The 26,824-nt window shown below is 46.8% G+C and overlaps 1 protein-coding gene across 1 annotated transcript; it reads left to right on the forward strand.

Moving 5' to 3' along the window:
• Nucleotides 1-18,742: 18,742 nt before the first annotated feature.
• On the forward strand, nucleotides 18,743-26,663 carry FGF23 (fibroblast growth factor 23; the record flags this gene model as incomplete). Its single annotated transcript, XM_079715340.1, has 3 exons — nucleotides 18,743-18,938; nucleotides 24,770-24,873; nucleotides 26,229-26,663. 3 exons carry the CDS (start codon nucleotides 18,743-18,745, stop codon nucleotides 26,661-26,663), a joined length of 735 nt encoding a protein of 244 aa, XP_079571466.1.
• Between the last annotated feature and the right edge of the window lie 161 nt (nucleotides 26,664-26,824).

A 26,824-nucleotide genomic window follows, 5' to 3' on the forward strand; every position in this document is an offset into this window, starting at 1 on the left:
TTTTCTTAAATTTACCGAGGCTGGATTTGTGACCCAAGATATGATGTATCCTGGAGAGTGTTCCATGAGCACTTGAGAAGAAAGTGTATTCTGTTGTTTTTGGATGGAATGTCCTATACATAGCAATTAAGTCCATCTTGTTTAATGTATCATTTGAAGCTTGTGTTTCCTTATTTATTTTCATTTTGGTTGATCTGTCCATTGGTGAAAGTGGGGTGTTAAAGACCCCTACTATTATTGTGTTACTGTTGATTTCCCCTTTTATAGCTGTTAGCATTTGCCTTATGTATTGAGCTGCTCCTATGTTAGGTGCATAAATATTCACAATTGTTATATCTTTTCTTGCATTGATCCCTTGATCGTTATGTAGTGTCCTTGTTTGTCTCTTGTAATAGTCTTTATTTTAAAGTCTATTTTGTCTGATATGAGAATTGCGGAGCTCCCTGCAGTCGGCCATGTCAGACTTGGAGCAGAGTTTAGACTTCCTGATGGAGCAAAAGCTAATGGATCTCTACCGCATGAGGAGCTTTGAAAATGATTTTACCCTCTAACTCAGTAATTCAACATATAGGAATCTACACAGAGGAAATAATCAGAAATGTGAATAGAATTTATGTGCAAGGATATTCATCAGAATGTTATCTGTAGTGATGAAACAACCTGAATGTCCAACAGCTTGTAATAGTTAAACAAATTCTGATAAAGCTGCTGGCTGCTTAGAGTGGTTTTCTCTTGAGGTGAGAATATCGGGAATGTTCATAAACATGAATGTTTTACAGCAAGCGTGTGTAAGTTTGGTGATATGGAAAAAAGATGATAAATAATAAAAAATAATTATGACTTTGAAAATTTTTAGTGGTGTGGGAAGATACAACACTGAATAAAACAAGGACGGTACCATACTAAATATGTCATATAATACCATTTACATATGTGGGGGGGGGGGATTTCAGGAAAGAAACATTCTAAAATGTTAACATTTGACATTATCTCTAGGGTATGAGATTATTGATGATTTCGCTCTCTATTTTTTTCCTGAATTTTCCAAGGCTCTAGAATGAGCATTTTCCTCTTTTGTAATCATGGGAGAAATGAAAGTTATTATGCAAATAGATTGGTGCAAGAAGAGGAGGAAATGAAGCAAAGCCAAACATCATTGTTTATCAGGCAAGCGGGGGAAGGGAGAAGCCTGTGGCTGACCTACGGCAGGCACTGTTGGTTGCCTTGCTATGGAGCCCAGTTTGGCTTGGGCCAGCAATGTGCTCAGCTCCAGGCAAAACACTCACTTGCTCAGCCTCTCTGTAGCCAGAAGGGGCCATGTGATGTGCTTCTGGCCAGTGAGACATGAGCAGAAATCTACCCAGGACTGTGGGAAGCAACTCCTTCTCTGTTTCCCTTTTATCCCTGCCTTGAAAATGTATATGATGCCTGGAACTGGAGTAGCCATCTTTCAACTCCAGGGTAAAGGCTGAAGAATCACAATGATGTCAGCCCTGACGTTGAGCCACTGAACCATCACCAGCAGGCACCTACCAATGCTTTCTTATTACGTGAGAAAAATACCCCTCTCTGTGTTTGAGCGCTTGTGAGTTGGGTTTTCTGTTAATTGTAATGGAATACTTAATAATTTGGAAGAAATGACCAAGATTTGTCATTAAGTGGTTTAAAAAAATAACAGAACACAAAACTATTTGTAGAGTTGTTTTGGTTATCTATTTCTACTTAGCAAACCACTCTTAAACAACAATCAATCACTGGCTATTCCTCACAATTCTGTAAATCAAGAATGTGAGTAGGGATTAGCTGGGGGGTTCTTCTGCTCCACATCACAAGAAGGGGTCAGGTAATTGGTTGCATTTAGCTGGTGGCTGTGCTGGACAGGAAGGTCCAAGAAGGTTTCACTCACATGCCTGGTGCTGTGGCTTCTCTCTCTCTTGCTGGGTGGCTTAGACTTCCTCACAGCATGGTAGTCTCATGGCATTCAGACTCTTTATAAGACAGCTGGCTTTCAAGAGGGAGCATTCCAAGCATGCCAAAGCAGAAGCCACATACCTCTTGAGGCTAAGCCTTGGAAGTTATACAATATCACTTCAGCCATAATCTACTGATCAAAATAAGTCATAGGGCCAACTCAGGTTCAAGGGGAGAGGACATAAGCTTTGCCTCTCAATACAAGGAATGGTGAAGAATTTGAGCCGTACTTAATCCACCACAACAGTGTTATCACAATTTTTAAAATATGGCCCTTATATATATTGAAAAAAAACCCAGAAGGTAGAATAGCCCTGGTACAAGACATTTAACCAAATGTCAGAAGAGGAAGGAGAGCTACTCTAACAAAGACCCGTATAGACTTTTCAGTGCTATCCTCAGCCTCATCCCCAAACCCAGAGCAAACAGAGGGGCTCAGATGTGAATAAAGAAAAAGAAATGACATGGACATTATGCAGACATTCTACAGAAGTTGAATGAAAGAAAAAGAAGGAAGGAAAGAAAAAGAAAGGAAAGAAAAGAAAAAACAAAGTCAAAGGAAAGAAAGAATCATGCAAAAGACAGACCACTAAGCCAGTTTGGAAGAAAACAAAACCCAAGGAAAAGAAGGAAATCCTTCATAAGTGTTACACACTAAGAGACAACCTAAAAAGAACATGTATTCAATAAAAACAAGAACTCAAAGATGAGATGAGAAAACAATATAATAAGACAGAATAAGAAGGAGGAGGAGGAGGAGGAGGAGGAAGAGGAGAAGAAGAAGAAGGAAGGAGAAGGAAAAAAAGGAGAAGCAGCAGCAGCAGTTGGGGGAGAGGGAGATTGTAGAGCAAGGAAACAAATAGAGAAGCAAAGCAAGATCATTATAGAATTACTAGATAAGAAACAGAATATATATGCTGCATATGAGAATATTTGTTAATGGAAAGGCTGAGCCAGTGTCAGTGAATACAGAAGATAAAGACAAGAACTAAACGCAATTAGAGAGAAAAGAACAGATATGAAGGACAGTGAAGACAACTCAACATAAGATATTTGGTACCCCTGAGGTAGAGAAGCCAAGAAATGAAATAGAATACTAAAGATATAATACAAGAATTTTCCCTGAAACACAAGAAGAATCAAATCTGCAGATTGAAATAAACACTCTGGTTCCATGAGAAACTGAAGCTTTGACACCAAGAAATATCCTGTGAACTTATTAAACCTTAATAATTCTTCATACATCCTGAAGATGATATAAAATGTTAAATCAATTAATATAACTCAAGTATTTAAAATGGTTAAACATGTAACATATGATATTGTACATCAACTATAATTTTTTGAAAAACTGAAAACAAATGGTTAAACAGTGCCTGACAGTTCTTTCAAGTATAAAATCTAGGCATAAAAAGCAATTCATCTACAAGGAAGAAAAGTCAAGCTGACCTCAGACTTCCAAGAGCATTATCTAACTGATAAATAATGGAGCAATATTTACAAAGTTTTGAGGAAAAGAAAATGGTACCCAAAATTATAATCATCAAGAAGTCATTTAGTGGTGCAGTGGTTGAGAGTCCGCCTGCCGATGCAGGGGACACGGGTTCGTGCCCTGGTCCGGGAAGATCCCACATGCCGCGGAGCAGCTGGGCCCATGAGCCATGGCCGCTGAGCCTGCACGTCCGGAGCCTGTGCTCCGCAACGGGAGAGGCCACAACAGTGAGAGGCCCGCGTACCGCACAAAAAAAAAAAAAAAAGAAAAGCCAAAAATAACCCCAGAATTTATCAAATCTGAAAGAACTTAGGAAGACAGCACCCAACAACTCTACCTGGGATGGGGCGGAAGCTACTTTAATAACATTTTACATATTAAAATATGAATCCAAATAAAAATTCAGAAAAGGAGAAACAGCTGAAAGAGTACAGGTGGTAAACACTAATACCATTAGATACTGACTGAAGACTAAACAATCGTAGAACAAATTTTGACAATGTAAAATTAATAATATAATTAACAAAATTAGGGAGTTGTGAGGAGAGCGCAGACACATGAGAGATACTGATTACCTTATTTTTCATAGCATTTACCCAATCGAAACCGCCAAATTTAAATCAGTAAACAAAAAATAGATAGGTGATGATTCTAACCTCTTAATGTTTTTCATAATATTTTCATAATCTATTTTCTTAAATGTGGAAGGATTTTGTCAAAACAGTATCTCTTGTGCAAAGGACACATTTAACTGAAGTTCACCAATTCCCTCACCACTTTCACTTCCATTAAATCCAAGTAATAATGAATTAAAACATTTTTGTGTGAAAAGTAGAACACGTAGTATGAGCCCATTTTTGTAAATATAATTCTGTTAACATTTCTACCCATTCTTCTGTCTATAAAGATACACATGGAGATAACTACCATATGTTCATTCAAGGGTGGATATCCATGGGCAGCAGGGTTTTGTTTTAACTTTGTTCTTTTAGCTTTAGTCTTTGTTCGTTTTTTACTTTATTTTCTTAAATTATTTATGACTAACTTATTTTCATAAAACAAAAAAAAAGTGTTCAAGAAAAGAAGATCAGGGCTTCCCTGGTGGCGCAGTGGTTGAGAGTCTGTCTGCCGATGCATGGGACACGGGTTCGTGCCCCGGTCCAGGAAGATCCCACATGCCACGGAGCGGCTGGGCCCATGAGCCATGGCCGCTGAGCCTCTGTGTCCCGAGCCTGTGCTCTGCAACGGGAGAGGCCACAACAGTGAGAGGCCCGCGTACCGCAAAAAAAAAAAAAAAAAAAAAAAAAAGAAAGAAAGGAAGATCAGAAGAAAATACACTGAATTGTTATCAAATAATTATTCACGTTCAGAGAGAGTATGGGTATTTTTTTACCTCTCTACTTTTCTATAGTTTCCAAAGCTGCTCACCTTTCAGATCTCGGTTTAGCCTTCATCATTTCCTCCTGGTTATTCACTGACCCCTATGCCTGGATGGGACCCATTGCCGTACCTTCTCCTGGGTCTGTGTTCCACCCCTACTGCAACATTTATCACACTTTAATGTGACTTATAAAATTGTCTTTCTTCGCTGCTAGACAGTAACCACTTTGAGAGCAGAGGTCATGTCTATCTTTTCTTTCTGATAAACTATCACATAGCAAAGCTACTCAATAAATATTTATTTGATAAATGTACATGCTGAAGTTATATCACACAGCAAATATTATAGCAGCACACAGCAATTGCTTTCTGTTTTCTAAATTCAATCCTCTGGTTTTGCCAGACTTATCAAGCTGTAAGGTACATGGACAATGGAAGGAGAAAATCTTTTTTTTTTTTTAAGAATTTTTTTAGAGCAGCTTTAGGTGCACAGCAAAATTGAGAAGAAGGTACAGAGATTTCCCGCACACTCTTTGACCCCAACATGCACAGGCTTTCTCATGATCAATATCCCCCACCAGAGTGATACATTTGTTACAAATGATGAACCTACATTGACACATCACCATCACCCACAGTCCACAGATTACATTAGAGTTCACTCTCAGTGTTGTTTGTCTCTGGGTTTGTACAAATGTATCAAATGACATATATTCATCATTATAGTATCATACAGAGTATTTTCACTGCGTTGCCCTAAAACTCCTCTGTGCTTTGCCTATTCATCCCTCCCGCCCCTAATCCCTGGAAACCACTGATCCTTTTACTGTCTCCATAGCTTTGCCTTTTCCAGAATGTCATATAGTTGGAATCACACAGTACGTAGCCTTTTCAGATTGGCTTCTTTCACTTAGTAATATATATAGAAAGTTCCTCCATTTCTTTTCATGGCTGGATAGCTTATTTATTTTTAGCGCTAAATAATATCCCACTACCTGGATATACCACAGTTTATTTGTCCATTCATCTACTGAAGGACATCTTGGTTGCTTCCCAGGTTGGGCAATTATAAAGTTGCTATAAACATCCACTTTCAGGTTTTTGTGTAGACATTTGTTTTCAACTTTTTTGGATAAATACCAAGGAGTGTGATTGCTGTATCATATGGTAAGACTATGTCAGTCTTGTAAGAAACTGCCAAACTGTCTTCCAAAGTGGCTCTTCATCCTCACTGGCATTTGGCACTGTCAGTGTTCTGAATTTTGGCCAATATAGTAGGTATGTAGTGACATCTTATTATTGTTTTAATTTGCATTTCCCTGATGACATATGATGTGGAGCATCTTTCTGAATGCTATCTGCCATCTGTATAGCATCTTTGGGTGAGGTTCAGGTCTTATGCCCAATGTTTAATCAAGTTGTTTGTTTTCTTATTGATGAGTCTTAAGAGTTATTTGTATATTTTGGATAACAGTCCTTTATCAGATGTGTCTATTGCAAATATTTTCTCCCAGTCTGTGGCTGGTTATCTCATCCTCTTGACTTTGTCTTTCTCAGGGCAGAAGTTTTAACTTTAATGAAGTCCAGCTCACCAATTATTTCTTTCATGAATGATGCCTCTGGTCATGTATCTAAAAAGTTATCACCAAGCCCAAGGTCATCTAGGTTTTCTCCTATATTATATTCTAGGAGTCTTATAGTTTTAAAGAGAAAATCATTTTTAAATTCAAAATGTAGCCCTTGATTTCCCATTTCCCTGATTGGAGAAGACAGTCAGTCACACATTAGCCCTGTAAGTCCTCCCAAAGTGAAAGGCTTATGATTGGAGCAAATGGCAAAACTGGCAGTGATATTCTTTTAAATGTTTCCTTTTTGTGCTCCAATAAACACATCATTTTGCTCTTGAGTTTCTTAATTAATCAGCTTGGACAGTCACCCTATGGCCCTTCCTATCAATGTCTCTCCAAACTTTAAAGGAGTGTCCACACTCTACTTTCATGCCCTCATTTCTTGTTTTGCCCTCAGTCCACAAAATATGGTCTCCCATCCTACCCTGTTGAAGCAATTCTTTGCAAAATCATGAATGAAAAATTGCAAAGTCTGGTCCCTGAGCTTGTGTGTCCCCTCTGCAGCATCTGGCATGGTTCTTCATGCCCTCTTTCTGGAAATCTTGCTTCCTTGGACTTTCCCAAGACTCCACTCTCCTTCTGTTCCTCTCCTCATTCCTGATCATTAAGAACACACACTGATCTTGACAGGGAGCTGAAGACTTCCTCTTTATTCCAGCCCTGGGAATGGAATCTCAGATGTGAGTCAATAACAAAATGGGCTTTTTCCTCTTAGGGGTATGCCCTGGGGTCCTGACGCTAGCAGCTGGAGCTCTTTAGTAGAAGGAATAAATAAACTGTAGCTGGAAGCAGCATGGGGTACATCACATCATGCTCTTCTCTGTCACTAAGATCTCTTTTGTTCCTTCCCTTCTCTCTCTACCTCCTTAGACATGTGGCGGGCATCAGGACAGGGCTGGAGGGAGGAGAGACCAGGTCAGGTCTGCTCCAGCCTCTCAGAGAGGAGTCTTCAGTTCTTCCCTTTATTTGAATGTTTTCATTCATTTCCTTCTTCGGGGATTGGAGACGTAAGACCCAAAGTGTCAAGGGCAGAATGGAAGCTTAGAGGAAAGAGGCCAAGAAGAAGCTGCCTTTGTGTCAGTAGGGATCTCAAGTTAAAGTTAGTGATGCCCTTGAAGCTCACACACCGCCTAGGACCACTCATTGGTGTAGAAGTTCTGGTTCCTAAGACGGTGCATTTGCCTGTTGGGCTTTCTGCACATCTTCAATCAGGAATCCACTGCAATCAAAGGTAGTTAATCCAGGAATCAGGAACTCAAGCTTCTCAGCCATAACTCTCTGAGTAACATTTCTTGATCTCTGTTGTCAGCTTGTTAAATGTCGTCATCCCCCGGATACGCAGGGCCCCCCTTTGCCAGTCCACATGCTCTCCCTTGGTGGCCCAACCTTAAGATTGCTTCCACTACCACCTGCATAAAAACAACTCCCATGTCTCTACCACCAGGCCTGATCTCTTTTCTCCAGAGCCACACACCTCCCAAGGCCCCCCAAACCCACCACCCCCGAATTCATCAGCTCTCCTACCAAAGCTACTCCTTTCTGGTGTTCTCTAAACTGGGGATGATTTTTTTTTTTTCAAATAAATCTGATTCTTGTATGTACAGCATACAGGTGTGAAAGCCCTCCAATCCTGGGCCCAGGCCAACAAATACATGAGGAGCAAAATCCTATGTAACCCCCTCATGCTGTCCTCCACTCCCATCTCCCTTTTGAATCGGCTCCATCCCACCCCCAGACCAGGGACATAGCTGAACCTGCCCCCGGCCTCCAGTGGTCTTATTTCACCTTAATCCTCCCACCCCCCGCAGGATTGCAGTTTCCTATTGACAGAATCACCCACCAGGCTCTGCCTGCCTGCATGACTAAGTCCCCCTTCCGGGTCTCCCTCACCCGCATCTACTGATGCTGTCCATGGGGCTCTGGGCCTAGTGTAATGTGGGCACACACCTGCATTACCCATCTTCTCCTTCAGAGAGGGTGGAGGGGGCATCGACGCCTTGGCATCTCATCACGGCAGCCTTGCCAGCACTGCCCTGCACAGTTCCAGGGACAGACAGATGCCACCTCATCTCCAGCCAACCCCCAGGGGCCCTGACTCAGCTCAGCTGAAGACACCCAACTCAGAAACACAAGGGTCATCCTTGACTTGACCCCCCGTGTACAATCAATCATTTCTTGTTGTGAGTCTTCTTTCTAAAGATTTCTCATAACCCTATTTTTTTTCTAGCCCCAGATGAGCCCTGTTTTAGTCCAGTCTATTACCATTTCTCATCTAGAATATAGTTGACGCTTGAACAATGTGGAAGTTAGGGGCACGGACCCCTTGCACGGTCTAAAATCTACGTATAACTTTTGACTCCCCCAAACTTAACCACTGATAGCTTCCTGATGCCCAGAAGTCTTACTGACAACATAAACAGTCAATTAACACATATTCTGTATACGTATTATGTGCTGTATTCTTGCAATAAAGTAAGCTAGAGAAAAAGAAAATGTTATTAAGAAAGTCATAAGGAAGAGAAAAGACATTTACAGTACTGTAATGTATTTATCAGCACCATAAGTTTACAAGATGAATTGTCCGTCTGTACCTACCTCAATGTTGTCTTATATGATACAAAACACTGTAGATGTTATACGTGTTACTAACGTTACTAACACTGGATATCGAAGATGAAAAGATAATGTGAAAAAGAAAGTCACACCAATCAGAATGGCCATCATCAAAAAATCTAGGAACAATAAATGCTGGAGAGGGTGTGGAGAAAAGGGAACACTCTTGCACTGCTGGTGGGAATGTGAATTGGTACAGCCACTATGGAGAACAGTATGGAGTTTCCTTAAAAAACTAAAAATAGAACTACCATATGACCCAGCAATCCCACTACTGGGCATGTACCCTGAGAAAACCATAATTCAAAAAGAGTCATGTACCACAATGTTCATTGCAGCACTATTTACAATAGCCCAGAGATGGAAACAACCTAAGTATTGTACCGCAAAAAAATAAAAATAAAAAACATGTTCGGGCTTCCCTGGTGGCGCAGTGGTTGAGAGTCCGCCTGCCGATGCAGGGGACACGGGTTCGTGCCCCGGTCCTGGAGGATTCCCACATGCCGTGGAGCGGCTGGGCCCGTGAGCCATGGCCGCTGAGCCTGCACGTCCGGAGCCTGTGCTTCGCAACGGGAGAGGCCACAACAGTGAGAGGCCCACGTACCGCAAAAAACAAAAAAAAACAAAAAAAAAACCATAGTATTAAATCGGGTTGACTATCTAATGAGGCAGGTACAATTATGACGTTTCTTTTTAACTTTTTATTTTATATTGGACTATAGCTGATTAACAATGTTGTGATAGTTTCAGGTGTATAGCACAGTGATTCAGTTATACATATACGTGTATTTATTCTTTTTCAAATTCTTTTCCCATTTAGGTTGTTACATAATATTGAGCAGAGTTCCCTGTGCTCTACAGTAGGTATGACCTCCTTTCTGACAGATGAGGAAACCGAGGCTCAGAGCGGGGAAGTGGCTTGACGGGGTAGAGCTCCATTTCTGGCCCAAACTGTCCAACCCCAGGACTCTGCTTTACTCCAAGCCACACTGCAGACAAGTGACTCACAGATGGAGAGGGAACAGGGGGTCTGAGCACGGAGCACGGCAGGAGGTGTGAGAAGGCTAGGTTCTCGCCTCTCCCTGGGGACTCCGACCCCCCTCCATCATGCGGGCCGGAGCATCCTGTCCGCCCCAGCCCTACGCTTCAGCAACCGTGACATCCAGCAGCCTGAGGGGATGCCTGCCTCCGGAAGCCCCGGCTTCCTGCTTTCTGCTGAACCCACAACGCGTCAGGCCGGCTGTCCCAGCTGCAGCACGCAGACGACCTGACCTTACAGGCTGGGGCTGAATCACCAGCCCCTCAGCTAGAAATAGCCCTCGCAGAAGTGTGCAGAGGCCACGTGTACACCGGGAGGAGAGGGGGCAGGGCAGTGTGTCCAAGGAGTCCCAGGACCCCGAGATAACACGGGTCCGGATGTGCTGCATCCCAAACACGGTAGGCTGGCCTTGGTCACAGGCTCCAAGGAGGTGAGTGGGCACCAGGATGTCTGCTCTCCGACGTGGGCTGCGTGACGAGGCCCAGGCATCCTGCGAGGGCGGGCTGGGTTCCGATGCGCAGCCCTCGAGGGCCAATCAGATCAGGCAGGCTGTGCACACACACACACACACACACACACACACACACACACATACACACAGTGACTCTGCAGTTCACAGATCCCGCGGTTCTTCCCTAAGCACAATCCCAGCTTGACAAGCATCCCTGTCTCCTCTCTGGTTTTGGTCAGAGAGCGGAGCGGGGTATTAGGAGAAGGTGGTAGCCCGGCAAAGCCCTGCAGGCAGAGCAACGGAAGGTTCTAGACTTTGCTCCTTCTTCCCCACCTAGAAGAGCACAAACATCCAAAGTTCACCCTGCAGAGCTTGTTCCCAGCGTACCAAGTCCTCCCAGCTCTCCCCTGGTGCTGTTCTCCGCCTACCATGTTCCCATCCCAGCAATTCAGTCCCTGAAAACAGGAATGTTCACAGGACAGGGGGGTGTCGTTGGTGGAATTCTGAATTCAAAGCAAGACGGCCGGGGTCTGACTCCCTGTTCTGCCACAGTCGAGGCGTAGAACCTCGCACAAATCCCAGACTGATCCTCAGTTTCTTCATACGTAAAATGGGATTCTTATTCTCCCACGGGGTGGTCGGGAAGATCTGATACAAGAATGCACGTGAGAATGTTCTGTGAAGGGTATTCCGTTAGGAAAGTTCTTTGTAGATGTCAGGGGGCTTCTGTTATTACACAAGACTTGGGGCATGGGGACCAGTCCTGGCTTCAGTTCAGATCACCATGGGAACGCCGCTGAAACGTCTCCTGCTGTGACACTGCCCTGGCCTCCTCCCTGGGGTTACAGGTGGGCCCAAGGAGGTGTGAGAAAGCACTTTGTCACTGGGGTTGTTTTATACCTGGAGCAAGGTCATACCTGATGACCTTGGAACGGGGCTTCCCAATTGTCTTCACATGGTGGCCGACATAGGTGACATCTGTCGGCACACTGGACGCCCATCCCCCTAGGTCCCCGCCACTGCAGCCAAGAGTCAACGGCCCTGCACACCTGCTACCCCTGGGGACTTACAGGATGCACAGCTCAGGAAAGCTCCACTTCGAATTATAAACTTCTTTAAAAAAGAGTGAGATTGGTTGGTGGAGGTGTGGGAGGTACAGATTGATAAACTTCACACTGAGAATCCTTATTCATAAGCTGTGTTCCGGTTCCTCCGTCCCCACCCCCATGCTTCCCCAGCAAGTCTGACCGAAGTCTCTGACTTTACTCTGAATGGAACCAGCACAGCCCTGTTCTCTTCACCCAAAGTGAACCCTCTGTGAAATCACTCCCGCAGCCTGGGACACACAGCGTCGTCTTATCTCCCCCGAGCTGTAGTGGTGGAGGCCAGGAGAGGGTTTCCAGTAAGAAGGGTGTTAGCGGAAAAGAGGCGGGGGAAGACGAAGGGAAGGAAAGGGGACTTGAGGCTGCAGCCGCTGGTCATTGTACGTCCTCTGCTGTCAAGCTCTTCTGTGACCTTCCCTTACCCGGGGTCCCCAGCGAAGGCATCTGCAGGGCTTTAGACCCTCTTTGTCCTGCAGCATAAGCTTTGTTCTGGCACCAAAGGAGAGAGAGCAGAGGCATGGATTCTGTGATATTACAGAAGCCCCTGTATTTCATTGGGGAATGTATAATGAGGGTTTTCTTTATATATTTGGGTTTCCTTTTGAGTACATCTATTATAATAGTGACCTATAATATTAAATTATAAAATAACACAGTCCTATGTATGATATTAAATATTAGATTAGAGGCATCTGTAGAATCTGTAAGTAAAAAACTAAATAATAAAGATCAGAGAGGAAATAAAGATTTAAAAAACAATAGAAAAAAATCAACAAAACCAAGAGCTGGTTCTTTGAAAGGATAAACAAGATTGACAAACCTCTGGCCAGGCTCACCAAGAAAAGAGAGAGAACCCAAATAAACAATATAAGAAATGAAAAAGGAGACATAACAACTGATACCACAGATATACAAAAAACCATAAGGGAATACTATGAACAATTATATGTCAATAAATTCGACAACCTAGAAGAAACGGACAAGTTTCTAGAAACATACAGCCCACCAAATTGAATCACGAAGAGATAGATAATTTGAACAGACGGATCACTGGAAGTGAAATAGAATCTGTAATGTAAAAAACTAAATAATACAGATCAGAAAGGAAATAAATAAAATAGAGAAATAAATAAAATAGAGATTAAAGGCGTCTGCCTTGCTTGAGCGGATCCCTCATCCACTGTGGACATTATAAGCAAGGCAGTCGGAGAGAAACAAGGCCACCAGCAGAGAATGTAAACACTTCCAGTCACTGTCTACAGGTGGGCAACTCCCAGGCGACCAGGTCAAGTGTAGCAGGTGATAAAGCAACAATGTGGGAGGGGGTTTGAGGACAAGACAGTGTGCAACCCTCAGAGAAACTCTCAGACTAAGACATCTGTGAGGGACTTCAGAGACTATTTCATTCACCATCCACCATCTCCCCAGTTTACAGATGGGGAAATAGGTCAGAGGGAGGACATGGTCCCTCAGTTTGCATGCACAGATTTCAAAAGAAACAGGTTCTCTTTGACGGGGAAGCTGATACACATGACGGGGGCGGGTAAGGGATCTGCTCGTGTCTTATCTAAAGGAACGAAAGGTAACTAGTGTACACAGGCAGATAGATGCTGTTCTGGTACATCTCATTTCTCTGACCCTGGAATGAATTGTTCCAGGTAGTGATTACATTTTTACACTGATTCAGGCAAACACCGTGGCTGAGTTTTTTGGGGTTTTTTGTTTGTTTGTTTATTTATTTTTACATCTTTATTGGAGTATAATTGCTTTACAATGGTGTGTTAGTTTCTGCTTTATAACAAAGTGAATCAGCTATACGTATACATGTATCCCCATATCCCCTCCTTCTTGCGTCTCCCTCCCTCCCACCCTCCCTATCCCACCCCTCCAGGCGGCTGAGTTTTGTTCTCATTCTTTTGAATATACGTTCTTTTTTAGAGCAGTTATAAGTTAACAAAAAACTTGAGCAACAGCAGGGAGTTCCCATATACCCCCTTTCCCACCCTACACACAGTTTCCTCTGCTACCAGCATCTTGCATTAAGAGGTACATTTGTCACAGTCGATGAAGCAATAGTGATGCATGATGATTAACGAAGGTCCAGAGTTTACGTGAGGGTCCACAGTGTGTCGTGAGTTCTGTGGGTTTTGACAAACGCACCACATTGCATTTCCGTCATCACGGTCTCCTACAGAACAATTTCACTGCCCTAAAATGCCCCTGCACTCCAGCTCTCGGCTCTGGGTGTCTTCCCACTACGCAGTTCCCCTCACTGTGTCAGACGGTGGCCAGGTACCTCCAGCCACAGACAACAGGGTGCAGCGCGTGCACGGTACACTTGCAGGGCTGGTCGTGCCACTAAAGCATTTGCTCCCAAGAGATGCTCTTGTCCTAGGAAGACCTCCATCTCCTGCTTCTCCTCACCTCCAGCCACTCCCCCTTCCACGTTCTCGCGACAGCTTCCTCTCGGTCACCGTCTAGCAGAGCCCCTCCCGCCAAGTTCATTTCTGTTATATTTGAGATTCCACATATAAGTGATATCATACGATATTTGTCTTTCTCCGTCTGACTTACTTCACTTAGTATGAGAATCTCTAGGTCCATCCATGTTGCTGCAAATGGCATTATTTCATTCTTTTCTGTGGCTGAGTAATATTCCATTATATATATGTACCACATCTTCTTTATCCATTCATTCAAATGTAGATGGACATTTGGGTTGCTTCCATGTCCTGGCTATTGTGAATAGTGCTGCTGTGAACATTGGGTTGCATGTATCTTTTTGAATTGTAGTTTTCTCTGGATATATGCCCAGGAGTGGGATTGCAGGATCATATGGTAGCTCTATTTTTAGTTTCTTGAGGAATCTCCATACTGTTCTCCATAGTGGCTGTATCAGTTTACATTCCCACCAACAGTGCAAGAGGGTTTGATTTTCTCCACACCCTCTCCAGCATTTATTATTTGTAGACTTTTTAATGATGGCCATTCTGACCAGTGTGAGGTGATACCTCATTGTAGTTTTGAGTAGTGAAGTTCTTGAAGTGACTTGCTAGCACTCCTCACAGGACTGTCAGAGCATCAGATGGGATGCTGGGTGTGTGTGTGCATCGTAGGTTGGGAAGAGCCAGACAGAAGCAAACGGTCTTCTGCCCAGGGCATCGCCAGCGCCTTGAAGAGCAGGACTGTGCTTTTTCATTCTTAGCCTTCCCTAAAGACTTTCTGCAAAACACTAGCCATAAAATAGGCTTTCCATAAACAGTTATGTGTGGGTTGATTGGAGGCATTAGAGGAAGAGAGAATAGGATTGGATATTAGGAATGGAGTTTTAATCGTCTGGAGAACAGGACACAGGGTGGCATTTTCAGGAAGGCTGTAGCTCTTCCCCTATGACCATTCATCCTGGAGGCTTAGACATCCATCTGCCTGACCCCAGGGATTGGATGGGCAAGATGCCAGGGAAACCACTGCTGAAATGGTGGAGCCAGAATCATGAAGAGGTGGGAATAGGGAGCAGAGACCTCCATCTGCAGACGGAGTCTTTAGACAGAGCCCAACAAAGCAAAGAAAATTGTGGCCCATCCTGAGACCACCGCTCCATTCCCTGGTCTTTCATTTACCAAGATTCCTCAAAATTTTTTTCATCATAGTTTAACAACAGTCAAAACAACATTTTTTTTTTTTGGAAAATTGTTGAAAACCTTCACATGGAGAGAATATGACCTTGGGAGAGAATTCTCTGCACCTTCTCAGAGAAGATTCTGAGAAAAAGTCAGGGGATGAGGGGAAGGAACGAACTTGTGGGAATACAGATGCATCTAGTCCCCAGGCCATATTCAGAGCCTCTATTCTATGACTGTACAGGCAGGGTCTGGACCGGAAGTCCTCCACAGAGCTCCCGGGGCAAATTCTCCCAACGCCAGGGCAGGTGTCCCCACATGCTGCATCCCAGGCAGCCACATGGGATCCACGGACAGGGATATCCAAAAACCACAAGCCACCGGTCTTGTCCTGAGCTTCCTGTCCCCATCTGGTACCAGGGTTTCACACCTAGCTCCCAAGGTCACACGCTCCCAGATCCTCCGACCTGTGTAGTGACAGCTGATGCCCTCCAGGGGCCAAGAAAAGGAGCACACTTACCCTGGGCTCTGTCATCCTCACCCTCGGAAGCTTCTGAGGAGATGCCACAACTACAAGGCTCAGAGCAGTGTACGGACTTAGCATTCAGTGCTAGGACTCCCCAGGAAAGCCCATGTACATCTTAGGCTGGAATCCTGGAAGGGGATGGACAGTGAGATGTGGCTCGGTCCCTGTGTATTGACTCCAGTGCACAGGAGGGGTGCAAAATCTGTTCCTTGATAAGAACTGTAGAGTCAGGCTTAGGGGTTACAATCTCTCAGGGAGCTTTGGAAACAAGTGCAAAGAGTCTCACCTTCATTTAGCAGGGTGAAGGATGGTCCTGGGGGAGTTATGGTTGTTCTCCCGGGCAGCCAGGTTGGGAGCCCCCAGCAGGAGTCTAGCCAGGAGCTGGAAGGTCTGCCATCTGTGCTATTGGGCAAATCCCTACCTCAAGCTCAATGTTTCCTTATCCCAGGTGGGAAGAATTACTCTGAGATGCTCGCACCTTCCTTCACTCTCACCAAGTGGGGGATACTTCCTCTCCCCGAAATCAGCCTACTCCCTTGGGCGGTCCTCTGCCTTCAGATCCACCTGCCAGGCATTCAGGGCTGGTGGGGAGTCTTCGGAAGTGACGTAGGCCGGCACATCAGTTCTCTCTCCTAACAGGACACGTGGAAGTGGCCAGGGAGGTTCCACCTCCAACCAGTCTGGGACCAGAGCGTATGACCACATCCTTCTCTCAAGACACCTGCCCTGTCCCCTGCAGCACCTTGGCAGCTGCTGGGAAACCCCTCTCTGACCCACCCTGCACGTCTCCCTCAAGCCCCTTTGCCCCCAAGTCCTCCTTGACCACGGTGTCCACCACCGAGGTCTGTCCGTCCTCTGGATGCTCTGGCATGTCACACCCGTCCTGGTCCTCCAACGTCTCTCACATGGTGCCTTGTATGGAGCAACGTCTTCTCTGCTCACTCGCATCGTGGGCCCCTTGAGGATAAGTTTGCTCTGCTTTGTATTCTGTGGTGAATACATGTACGAACCATTCTGTGACCGTTACTGAAGAAAGCTGTCTCACACATAGCATTGAAGTGTCCTAAATCTTCTCTCTAGCCTGGAGGGGCCAGCACCCTGTGTCTTAGAGACACATCCTGGGTCCAGGCGAGGAGCCCTGTGCCCCTTTGCTCCTGGACCTATCTCTCCTGCTCTTGTGGCTTCAGCCCCAACACGTGGAGGGCTCAGGACACCCAGATTCAAATTCAACCTCTCCCGGTATGAGCTGCACATCTTTGGGTGCGTTATTGAAACTGTCTACATCAGCCTCCTCATCTATACAGAGGAAGTACCTGTACCTCTCCAAAGGGTTATTAGGAAAAGTAAATGAGTTACTACAAGTAAAGGACATCATAAATTCAATAAGTGCAGGTGTCTCCGAGATCATTATCGGAGGAGCAGCCTAGGGAACCGGCAGACCCTGTCCCGGCTCTCCTGTTTATTTGCTTTGTGACTCTGGACATGTAAACCCCAAGAGTTCCATTTCTTCGTGTATAAACTTAAAATATGGATAACGCCTGGTGAGTCTACCTCACAGAGTGGCAGTGAGGTTCAGATGAGCTAATACACGTGAAAATGCTTTGTGAACTATAAAAACGTGTATGGGCAGGAAAACAAATGCCACTTCTTTGTGCCTGCGTCTGTGTGACCCCCCTTCCCACGGTGCCTTCTGCGATGGTTCCTGACTTTCCCCTGCCTTCTGTGGTAGCTGGGAGCTCCTGGGGCAGGGATCACATCCCTCTCCTCTTCCAGCAGCCCTGATCTCTAGCCTGCCGCCCGCACGTGGTCTGCACTCAGTAGAGGGGATGTGGGAAGAGCAACAGTCCCCTCGCATGTATGTTCTTCCAGAAGGCGTGCAGTGGCTTGCCCCCCAGGGGTGGCCCGTGATAGGACTGTCGCCCCACCTGAGAGGGCACATCGAGTCCCAGGAGCCAGGCCCCCCATAGACACTAAATGTGGGGACGCCTGGCCTGCAGCTCTGTTCCTGGGACCCTCCCGGGCTCCGGTCCCTGGGCTCAGCCAGCAGACTTGCCATCTTCATGAGGTTTCTGAATTCACCTCCACGCTATTGGAGAGACCACAATACCAGTGGAGTTGCCCTTGGCAGTTCAAGTCAGGGAAACCGAGCGATCAAACCTCAGCATTCCGTAAAGGGGCAGGGACTCTGAGGCCTTTCTTCTTTCTTCCCGTCTCGAAACCCTCCCAAGGTTGCATCTTTGCTTTTGTGCCTCTGCCTCGGGTCTCCCATATCTTCATGAAGAGGGGGTCTCAGAGGACGCCACTGCCTGGTACTGACCCAGATTCCTTCTGTATCCCTCAAAACACCCACTTAGGGCTGTGCATAGACAAAGCTCTGGGCGCTTAGCTCCTGATTGGAATTTAAAAGACTGAGAAAAACAAAATGAGTGGACTTGATGGGAGATTAATTGCACAGGCATCTGTTGACTGCATGACTGAAGCTGGATTTTTTCGGAACCACTGGCTGCCTTCGCATTTCCTGGTGGAAGTGGGGCAGGTCAGCAGACAACCCAGTGTCGTAGATAACTTTTGCCCACACATCATTCACTTTTGGGAGCGTTGGCTTGAAATTGAGGGGTGTGTATATGTGTGTGTGTGTGCGTGTGTGTGTCTGGAACCGACGTGCCTTCCGTGAGCCTCAGAGATCCCTGTATTCTCTTCAAATGGGCTGATTACAACACAGAGGATGTGGACGGTGGAGTTTTTCCTGTTTGATGTCACACTGCTACCCTTTAAAAGTCCGAGGGAAAAAAAGGAGGGAATGCAGCCTAGGAGCCTCAGGCCAGAAACCAGCAAGGAAGAGGAGAAACAGTCCAGGGAGGCCAGGCGCAGAGCCAGGGTCGGGTTTCAGACTCCACACCAGCCATTCAGAGAGCCGAGATGCTGGGGGCCTGCCTGGGCCTCTGGGTCTGCACCCTGGGCTGTGCGGTCCACGCCTATCCCAACACCTCCCCGCTGCTGGGCTCCAGCTGGGGCGGCCTGACCCACCTGTACACGGCCACGGCCAGGAACAGCTACCACCTGCAGATCCACAGGGACGGCCACGTGGATGGCTCACCCCAGCAGACCATCTACAGTAAGTTGGGGCTCCGTCTAGGCTGGGAAGATGGGGGACTGATCTGTGCCTCCACCTGAAGGGACTTGGGGAGGCCTTGGCTGGACCAGAGGGCTAATTCAGCCTCCTAGCTTCTCGCCCAGGATCCGTGAGTGTATGTGTGTGTGTGCGCGCGTTTAAACCTTGGGAGAAGATTCTGCCACCTCCCCAATTAGTGTGTATTGGTTTCTCCCAACAAGAATAATTTCCATCTTAACTAAAATCCATCTTCCCACAATAGCAGCCACTTTCTCTGTGCCCTGTCCAAAGAGTCAAAAAACGTACAAAAGACAGGCAAGGAGGCTGGGAGGAAAAGAAGTCAGATCGGTCAGTGGACACTGAGTTTTGGCTCATGAACTTTGGACTGGGTTAACGGTAGAGGTTGTGAAGATTTCTGTACCAGACCAAGGCTTGGAATAGATAAACCCAGAGGCTCTTTCCAACTCAGAGCTTCTAGTGTGCTGGCCTTATAAAAGTTCTCAGGGAAAATGTATTAAAGACTAGACTGTCCAGGAATCCTGTCTTGATGAGTCTGACCCAGTGCATCCATCCATCCATCCATGCACACTGGTCATTCAACAAGCTTACTAGGTGCCTCAGTGGAACCCAGGATTCTATGAGCTGGGGAGCCTTCTCTGTGGAGCTGAAAGGTCCACTTATTAGCAAATTAATCTGGTTGGGAACTCACTGAAAAACATGAGCCAACCAGAATATTTTTAAAGATTAGGTTTGTGGAAAGTTGGACCACAGTCCACGATAGTCAATCAATTAGCTGTGCTTCTGATGTCCCCAGAAGGAATAATGGGGTGGGAGGATGATAGATATTGAAAAAGACAAGGTCTTCTATTGTAGGAGAACCTGTAAAAATTAAGGATCCAGAAAAATGCCAACTGATTCAAAATAGATCCAATCAGAAGAAGGAAGGAGTAAGCACAGTCTCTGTTTAATTAAAGACAATTTCTTATAGGAATAATGACTTGCCTTTTATTGTTGCACTAAATTATTCTGTAATTTTGCTGTGGCCTTGCTATATGCAAGACATTCATTCTGCTAAGAGTCAAAGGACCTTAAACCTGGTAGTGAGAGAGATGCATGTGCAAAGCCAAGAGTTCAGACCTCTCCAGGTGCTCTGTGGATGGTGACAGGGGGTGAGAGAAAGGAGGAAGTTCTCCCCAAATACCAAACAGGTTCCAGAACTCAGGGGAACACAGTAGGATTCGGGAGTCAACATCTTGGAAGCCAAGTTTGAGTCCCATGGCAAAAAATCTGAAATAAATCTGGATATAGTTGATGCATCCAAAGTATCACTCGTTTTAGTCAATGGATATTTAGCAGAACCTACAACGTGTCTGACATCTTGAAAAGCTCTGTGGCTTCAAAAGAAGACCAGCCCTTCACGCACCTCCAGGTTTACAACCTTCGTGTCTCCCAGCTCATGATCAGCTTTGAGGAGACACAGTTTTGCCCTCTCGTGGAAGGCCGCCCTCACTTCAAGATAAGAGGTGATTTAAAACGCAGGACAGTAGATTATGGTAAATTATTTTGATTCCCCTACATGGAAAGGGCTGCAGATAATTAGAGAATGCTTATAAAATTTCTCTATAATCACAGAATCCTTTTGATGAAAGGAAGCCCCCAAAGACACGGCCTGGTGGGGGGAGGGGGAGGGCTGTGAGTGGTGCCCGGAGGGGTTAGGGCTCAGCCCACTGAGTTTGCAGCATGAATCGTAGAATTTTCCCTCTTACATCCACCGACCTCAGGCCCCGAGAAGACACAGAGCGCTAGTTGGAAGGAATTAAAATGACTGAGAGGAAGCAAAGTGAATTGCACTGATTTCAGATTTTTTTTTTTTTTACAGAAATGTGATTTTGTTTTGTCATATAAAGAATCTACTAAGCCTTGTGTCTCTGGCAGTTAAGGAACCTGGGAAGGGACTGAGTCAGGGGCGGGAGAGAGACACTTTTGCTAGTTTATATAACATTTACACTATTCAGATCAGTGATCATGAGCATTATATATAGATAGATAGATAGACAGAGAGATATACACACTAAGATAAAAAGTTACCCAAAAAAGGAAAGAAGAAACACTGATGCCTGTAGCTCCGTAGGACAACTAAGTAACAGGCTGGAGAAGGATTTGTAATGACCTCCCCAAGGAACGCAAAGCTGCGGTTTTACATTGATGGAAAAGTGTGGAGTGTTTTTCCCCTCCTAATTAATTACAGATTTCCAGTGACATGTGGTTCACTTGATTATTGTGCTTTACTAAATTCTTGATTAAGAGTTGAGTACTCAACCCAGCTTTGGTTTGTTGATCGTTGTGAAATCATCTGCCTACACGATTCTATATCCTCGTGACTTGTAGCTGGTGTCAGGGAGTGTGTCTCCAATGTCTGTCTCCTTCCTTCTGTGAACAAGGCTACCCTCCCACTCTCCGTGAGCCCCACTTTGTGGCAACAGCAGCAAAGAGATGCTTATTACTCCTGGTTAATATTATTCCCTGGCTCCTGGTCTTTTTTTTTTTTTAATCTAAATTTTATTTTCAACAAGGGATCTGAGTTTGGTAATTACATTTTTTTTTTTTTTTTTTTTTTTAGTTTCTGCCTTATAACAAAGTGAATCAGTCATACATATACATCTGTTCCCACATCCCTTCCCTCCTGGTCTTTTTACGTGCTCTGGCTTCCCCAATGTCACTTTCTTTACTTGAAGCTGAACTATCCTTGGGCTCTTTAACCCTTCGAAATGTTATCTTTCTTTTGGGGACCTCAAGGTCCTTTCCATCCATCATCTTAGTTATCATTTATTGACCATGAGACTAGAATAGGGCAGATAATTTTCTACTTTCATAGCAGAGATTGAGGCAAAGTGGTAATAGTAATAATCACCAGCATTTAGAAAGCGGGTTTATAGCAGATAAAAATATTATCTCCTTACACCCCAAAGACGACCAAATGAAGTAAATGATTCTACTCCATATGAGAAAACAGAGGTTCAAGGACTCAGATAACTGGCTTGTGGTCACATAGGCGGTAAATGACCTAGGGGAGACCTGGAGCCGGGTCCCCTGCTTCTTCTGTATCACGTGCACAGACACGGCATCACGAAAGGAAATGTCCTTTACACCTGCCGGGCTCCAACAGGTGTGGTCTCAGCGGCCAGCGGTTTGCGTCTTCTTTCTACCAAATGCTGCCCTTGGGTCGGTGCAGACCTGCCTCAGTCACCTGCACAGGGAGGGCAATCGGCTCTTCCATTTGCTGGACTTCTGCACCGGCTCCTGTGGGTTTGATTCAAGCCTGTGCGTCCTCACGGCAGCAGCTCCCGGTCCCCCTGAAGGCTGTCTTCTGTCCTCACTGGCCCTGGGGACAATGCACACCTCTCACAGGGACCCAGGCATCGGCTGGCAGCTGGCAGGGTGTGGGCTTATCGTCAGGGGCAGGCCAGCCATCCTCCACAGGGCCTTCTATCTGCTAAATGTTTTCAAGGCACTTTTTTAGAGCATCATCCCATTTGATCCTAGTTGCAACCCTGGGGAGCAGGCAGGACAGCTGTGATCCTTCTCTCTTCCCAGCTCAGGACACTGAGGCGAGAGCAGTGACTTGCCCAAGGCTACAGAGTTAGTATCGGGCATAACAGGGACCGGAATCTTAGCGCCCCAGTTCCTGGCTCCTGGCTCAGCACCTCTCCCCTGACCCTCTCGGGGGTACCGTGACCTGGCGGCCTCGTGGCCGTGTCCTGGATTTCGGCCCTTGATTTCATCTTCTGAGGCTTGTCGTGATGTCAGCTGGAGACGAGCTCCAGGGTTGTGGGCAGAAGATGTTAGCGTCACTGACCTGAGTTTCCTGAGTTTGAATCTTGCCTTGGTTTCCTCATGATTTAAATTGGGAGGCTGCTACGTCCAATATCAATACTGGTGACATTAACAACATAGCTGGTTTTGTGGGGGGTTTTTTTGGGGGGGGCGGATTCTTTTCTTATTTATTTATTTTTGGCCGCGACCCATGGCATGTGCGATCTTAGTTCCCCGACCAGGGATTGAACCTTCACCCCCTGCAGTGGAAGCGCAGAGTCTTAACCACTGGACCAACAGCGAAGTCCCACAGCAGCTATTTTGAGAGTTTAAAATGTGTCCAATACTCAGAGTGCAACATCTCAAAAACAGTTACGAAGTGTAATTTTTTTTCCCCCAAGTAGACTGAAAATTCATCAGGCTAGAAACAATTCCTTACATGTTCCTTATGTCTCTCTCAGGACTTCTCTCAACATTAACCATAGATCTGAGACTCACAGGCAGACCCCGTTATGGAGCATTTAATATCCTCCGCACCTCCCATTCCCCACCCCACTTCCAGAAGCTTCCCTCAAGCCTAATCCTTAGCCAGACTTGGAGACCAATGACCTCTCCTCTTTGGCCCTCTGCCTGGACTTGCTCCCAGCCTCATGGCCTCTGCCCCACATCATTCTGACTTCTCTGTGCTCAGCTAGTGTCTAGTATTGCCTGCCGCTCTCTTTGCAGGGCTCTGTACTGAGCCTACACGGGGTAGATCTGGGCTATAAGTCACCCCATGAGGCGCCATCACTTACTGGGCACAGATGCCTGGCGTTTCCACCCTCTCCAGGCTACATTTCTAGAAGACTCGACCCCCTGCCTGGGCTACCTCCCTGGGAACTGTGAGGCCAAATGAGATGTGTGGGGAAATTCTGTGGTCAGCAAAGGGAAGAGGCCCCAAGACCTAAAGAGATGATTCTAGTAGGAAATGTCAGGTAATTAAACAGCATCTGGGGAGGAAGTCTTGCTGACTTAGCACTCATATCACACCTTTTATGGTGTCATTGTACCCTTGCTACAAAACAGAAACTTTATTTAACTACTCACTGGTACTTGTTAGAATTGCACATCCCCATGGCAGGGGGGGGTCACACTTAAAACTGTTGTCAGTTCCTCAGGGTGTAGGTAGTGTGAATGGGTTTCAGGCCTTTGTCTAGGGCTAGTTTTTGAGAGGGGCTGCACCTGGGGGGCGCCACCAAGTGAGAAAAGGACCAAGAATAGCAATGAAGAAGCAAGAAGAAATTCCCTGCCTCCCAGGATCTACTCGACATGGAAAGATAAACCATCTGCTTCTAAGTGGCTCACCCTAGAGAGGGACTAGACATGTGAACTTACTAAAGCAGGTGAGGAGATACATGCTCTGAGAGAGGCGAGTCGGAGCGGCTGAGAAGAAAGAACAGGTCATTCTGATTAGGGAGATTAGGAAAGTCTCCATAAAAGAGGGACATCTGAGCCTGGCCTTGAAGCATGAGTGACCTTGATAAGCAGAGGGGGGAGGAGAAGATCCATCCGAATACAGCTCTTGACACATAAAGGGTGCTGACTGCTGTATCACTGACTCCTGCACGGCTCCCTGGGTGGAGGATCAAGCTGGATGCTTGAAAGACATCTGGGCATAGATTTAAAAATCACAAAAGCAGAAGGCTTGGGAGGACGTGACCACCACCACAAACATTAAGAAGTATGAATCAGGCAAAGGGGAAAATAAAGAGAGTCCAAGCAGAGAGAGAAACATGTTGGTACAGGTGGAAGCAAGCTGGGAGTTCAGGGTGCTCCTTACAGGCAGGAGGAGATGCAGGAGGCAAGGCGGGGGAAGGGGTGAGGGGGTGAGGGAGGGGAAGTCAGAGAAGAAAGAGGCTGAACAAGGACAAGAGGAGGCTTCTGTGAAATCATCACCACCCTTTAGATCAATCAAGGGAGGGTCCTTGGAGGTAGGGGCTGGATGTGAAGCCAGGTTTTGACCTGAATGATTTTCTCCATAGGTGCCCTGATGATCAGATCTGAGGATGCGGGCTTCGTGGTGATAACAGGGGTGGTGAGCCGGAGATATCTCTGCATGGACTTCAGAGGCAACATTTTTGGATCTGTGAGTTTCTTTTTGTGCTGGATAATTCTTTGCAAAGAATTATCTCATTGCTCTGGCAAAATGTAGAATTTTATAGCTTAAAGATTCCAGTTGCAGATTACCTTGGTGATGCTTTCACTGAGTACTTTTTTCCATCTAAGTATCAAATGCTCAGGTTTATACCGCTGAGGTCTGAACCTAGGCCATCTGGCTTTGGAGCATCTGGGCTCTCAGTCTCTAGTCCGACCTGCCCTTTGGTCCCCATTTTTTAACTAGCACAGCACCTTGTCTGCAGCCCAGGTCCTCAAGTCACATACGTTCATGTCGGAAAGTCCATTAGAAAGAAAGGGTGAGAAGCCACTGGGGTCTCATGATCTTGTTACTAGACATCCTTGACCTTGGGCAAGTCCCCTATTTCTCTCAACTTCAGTTTCCTCACCTGGAAAAAGTCAAGTGGGATGGACCATGTGCCCTGTGGGGCTCCCCCAAATCAAGATCTGTAGCGAACTCCCTCGGCCCCAGCTGTGATGGCTGGTCTTTCAGATTGGTGAGCAAGGGCTTTCCCAAAGTACAGGGCGCAGCATATTCCAAAGCACGGGGGGCATCGGACAGAAGCTCCTCCCACCAGAAGTCCCAAGAGAGCAATTACTTTCTGCTTTACTTACTGCTGTGTCCCAGCACCCACCATAGTATGTGGCCCAGAGTAGACAAATATCTGTTGAACAAATATAGACAAATACGTACATAAATACCTGTTGACCGCATATAGGCATATACAGAGTCCTCATCTGTAAAATCCTTACTTCGTGGACTTCTGAGGATTAAAGGACATCCTACGTAAAGGCCCTAGCGGGCACTCAGCAAAACGCAGCACCAGTTAGTGGCGGAGTGAGGGCTCACGCAGGTCACCTGGTGATGCAGTTCATGTCCCTAATTCCCAGACTCTGTTCTGCCTCCGAGCGGGAGTCTCCTTACTTATGTGTGGCCCTACAAACCCCAGCCCACCTTTGTCCAGGTGAGGAGACAGACCGAAGCCACCTCTGAGCCAAAAACAAAAGGCAGAGAGAGGGCAGGCCTCCGTCCAGAAAGCAGACACAGAGGCGCCGGCTCCGTCCGTCCAGCCCAGCCCCAGGCAGCCAAGTGCCGGCGGCGGGTCCCCAGGCGGGGCCGCGAGGTCCCCAACGCTGTCCCCACCTGCCCGTCGTAACCGCAGTTTGGAAATGAGTGGAAATCACTTTTGCTCAGCAGGGCACGACGGGGTTAAAGGCAAGGCCCGAGTAGAGTGGGTGGGAGGATTGGGGTCCCGGGGTGGAGCTGGTCCCATCCAGCTCCCCCGAGGGCTTCAGCCTCACCCGGTCGCCCCGCCCCGCTTTCAGCATCAGTTCAGCCCGGAGAGCTGCAGGTTCCGGCAGCGGACGCTGGAGAACGGCTACGACGTGTACCACTCGCCGCAGCACCGCTTCCTCGTCAGCCTGGGTCGAGCCAAGCGGGCCTTCCTGCCAGGCACCAACCCGCCCCCGTACGCGCAGTTCCTGTCGCGCAGGAACGAGATCCCGCTGCTGCACTTCGCCACCGCGCGGCCCCGGCGCCACACGCGCAGCGTGCACGACGGCGGGGACCCGCTGAGCGTGCTCAAGCCGCGCGCCCGCGCCACGCCCGCGCCCGCCTCCTGCTCGCAAGAGCGGCCCAGCGCCGAGGACAGCGGCCCTGCGGCCAGCGACCCGCTGGGGGTGCTCCGCGGCCACCGGCTGGACGCGCGCGCCGGGCCGGGGGGCGCCGAGCGCTGCCGGCCCTTCCCCAGCTTCGCTTAGGGCGGCCCAACTCGGAAAGCCAAACCGTCTGGGGCGCGGGCTGGAGGTGGGGCGAACCGGTTCCCCTTCCTCCCTTAGCGGGAGGTCCCCGGGGATTGCCCTTGGAGGCCGGTGGGGTGGGGCCCCTCGCCTTCCTCCTCCCACCTGGGCGCGCTCCCTTG

The sequence above is a fragment of the Hyperoodon ampullatus genome (genome assembly GCF_949752795.1).
Source record: "Hyperoodon ampullatus genome assembly, chromosome: 11".
NCBI lineage: Eukaryota > Metazoa > Chordata > Mammalia > Artiodactyla > Ziphiidae > Hyperoodon > Hyperoodon ampullatus.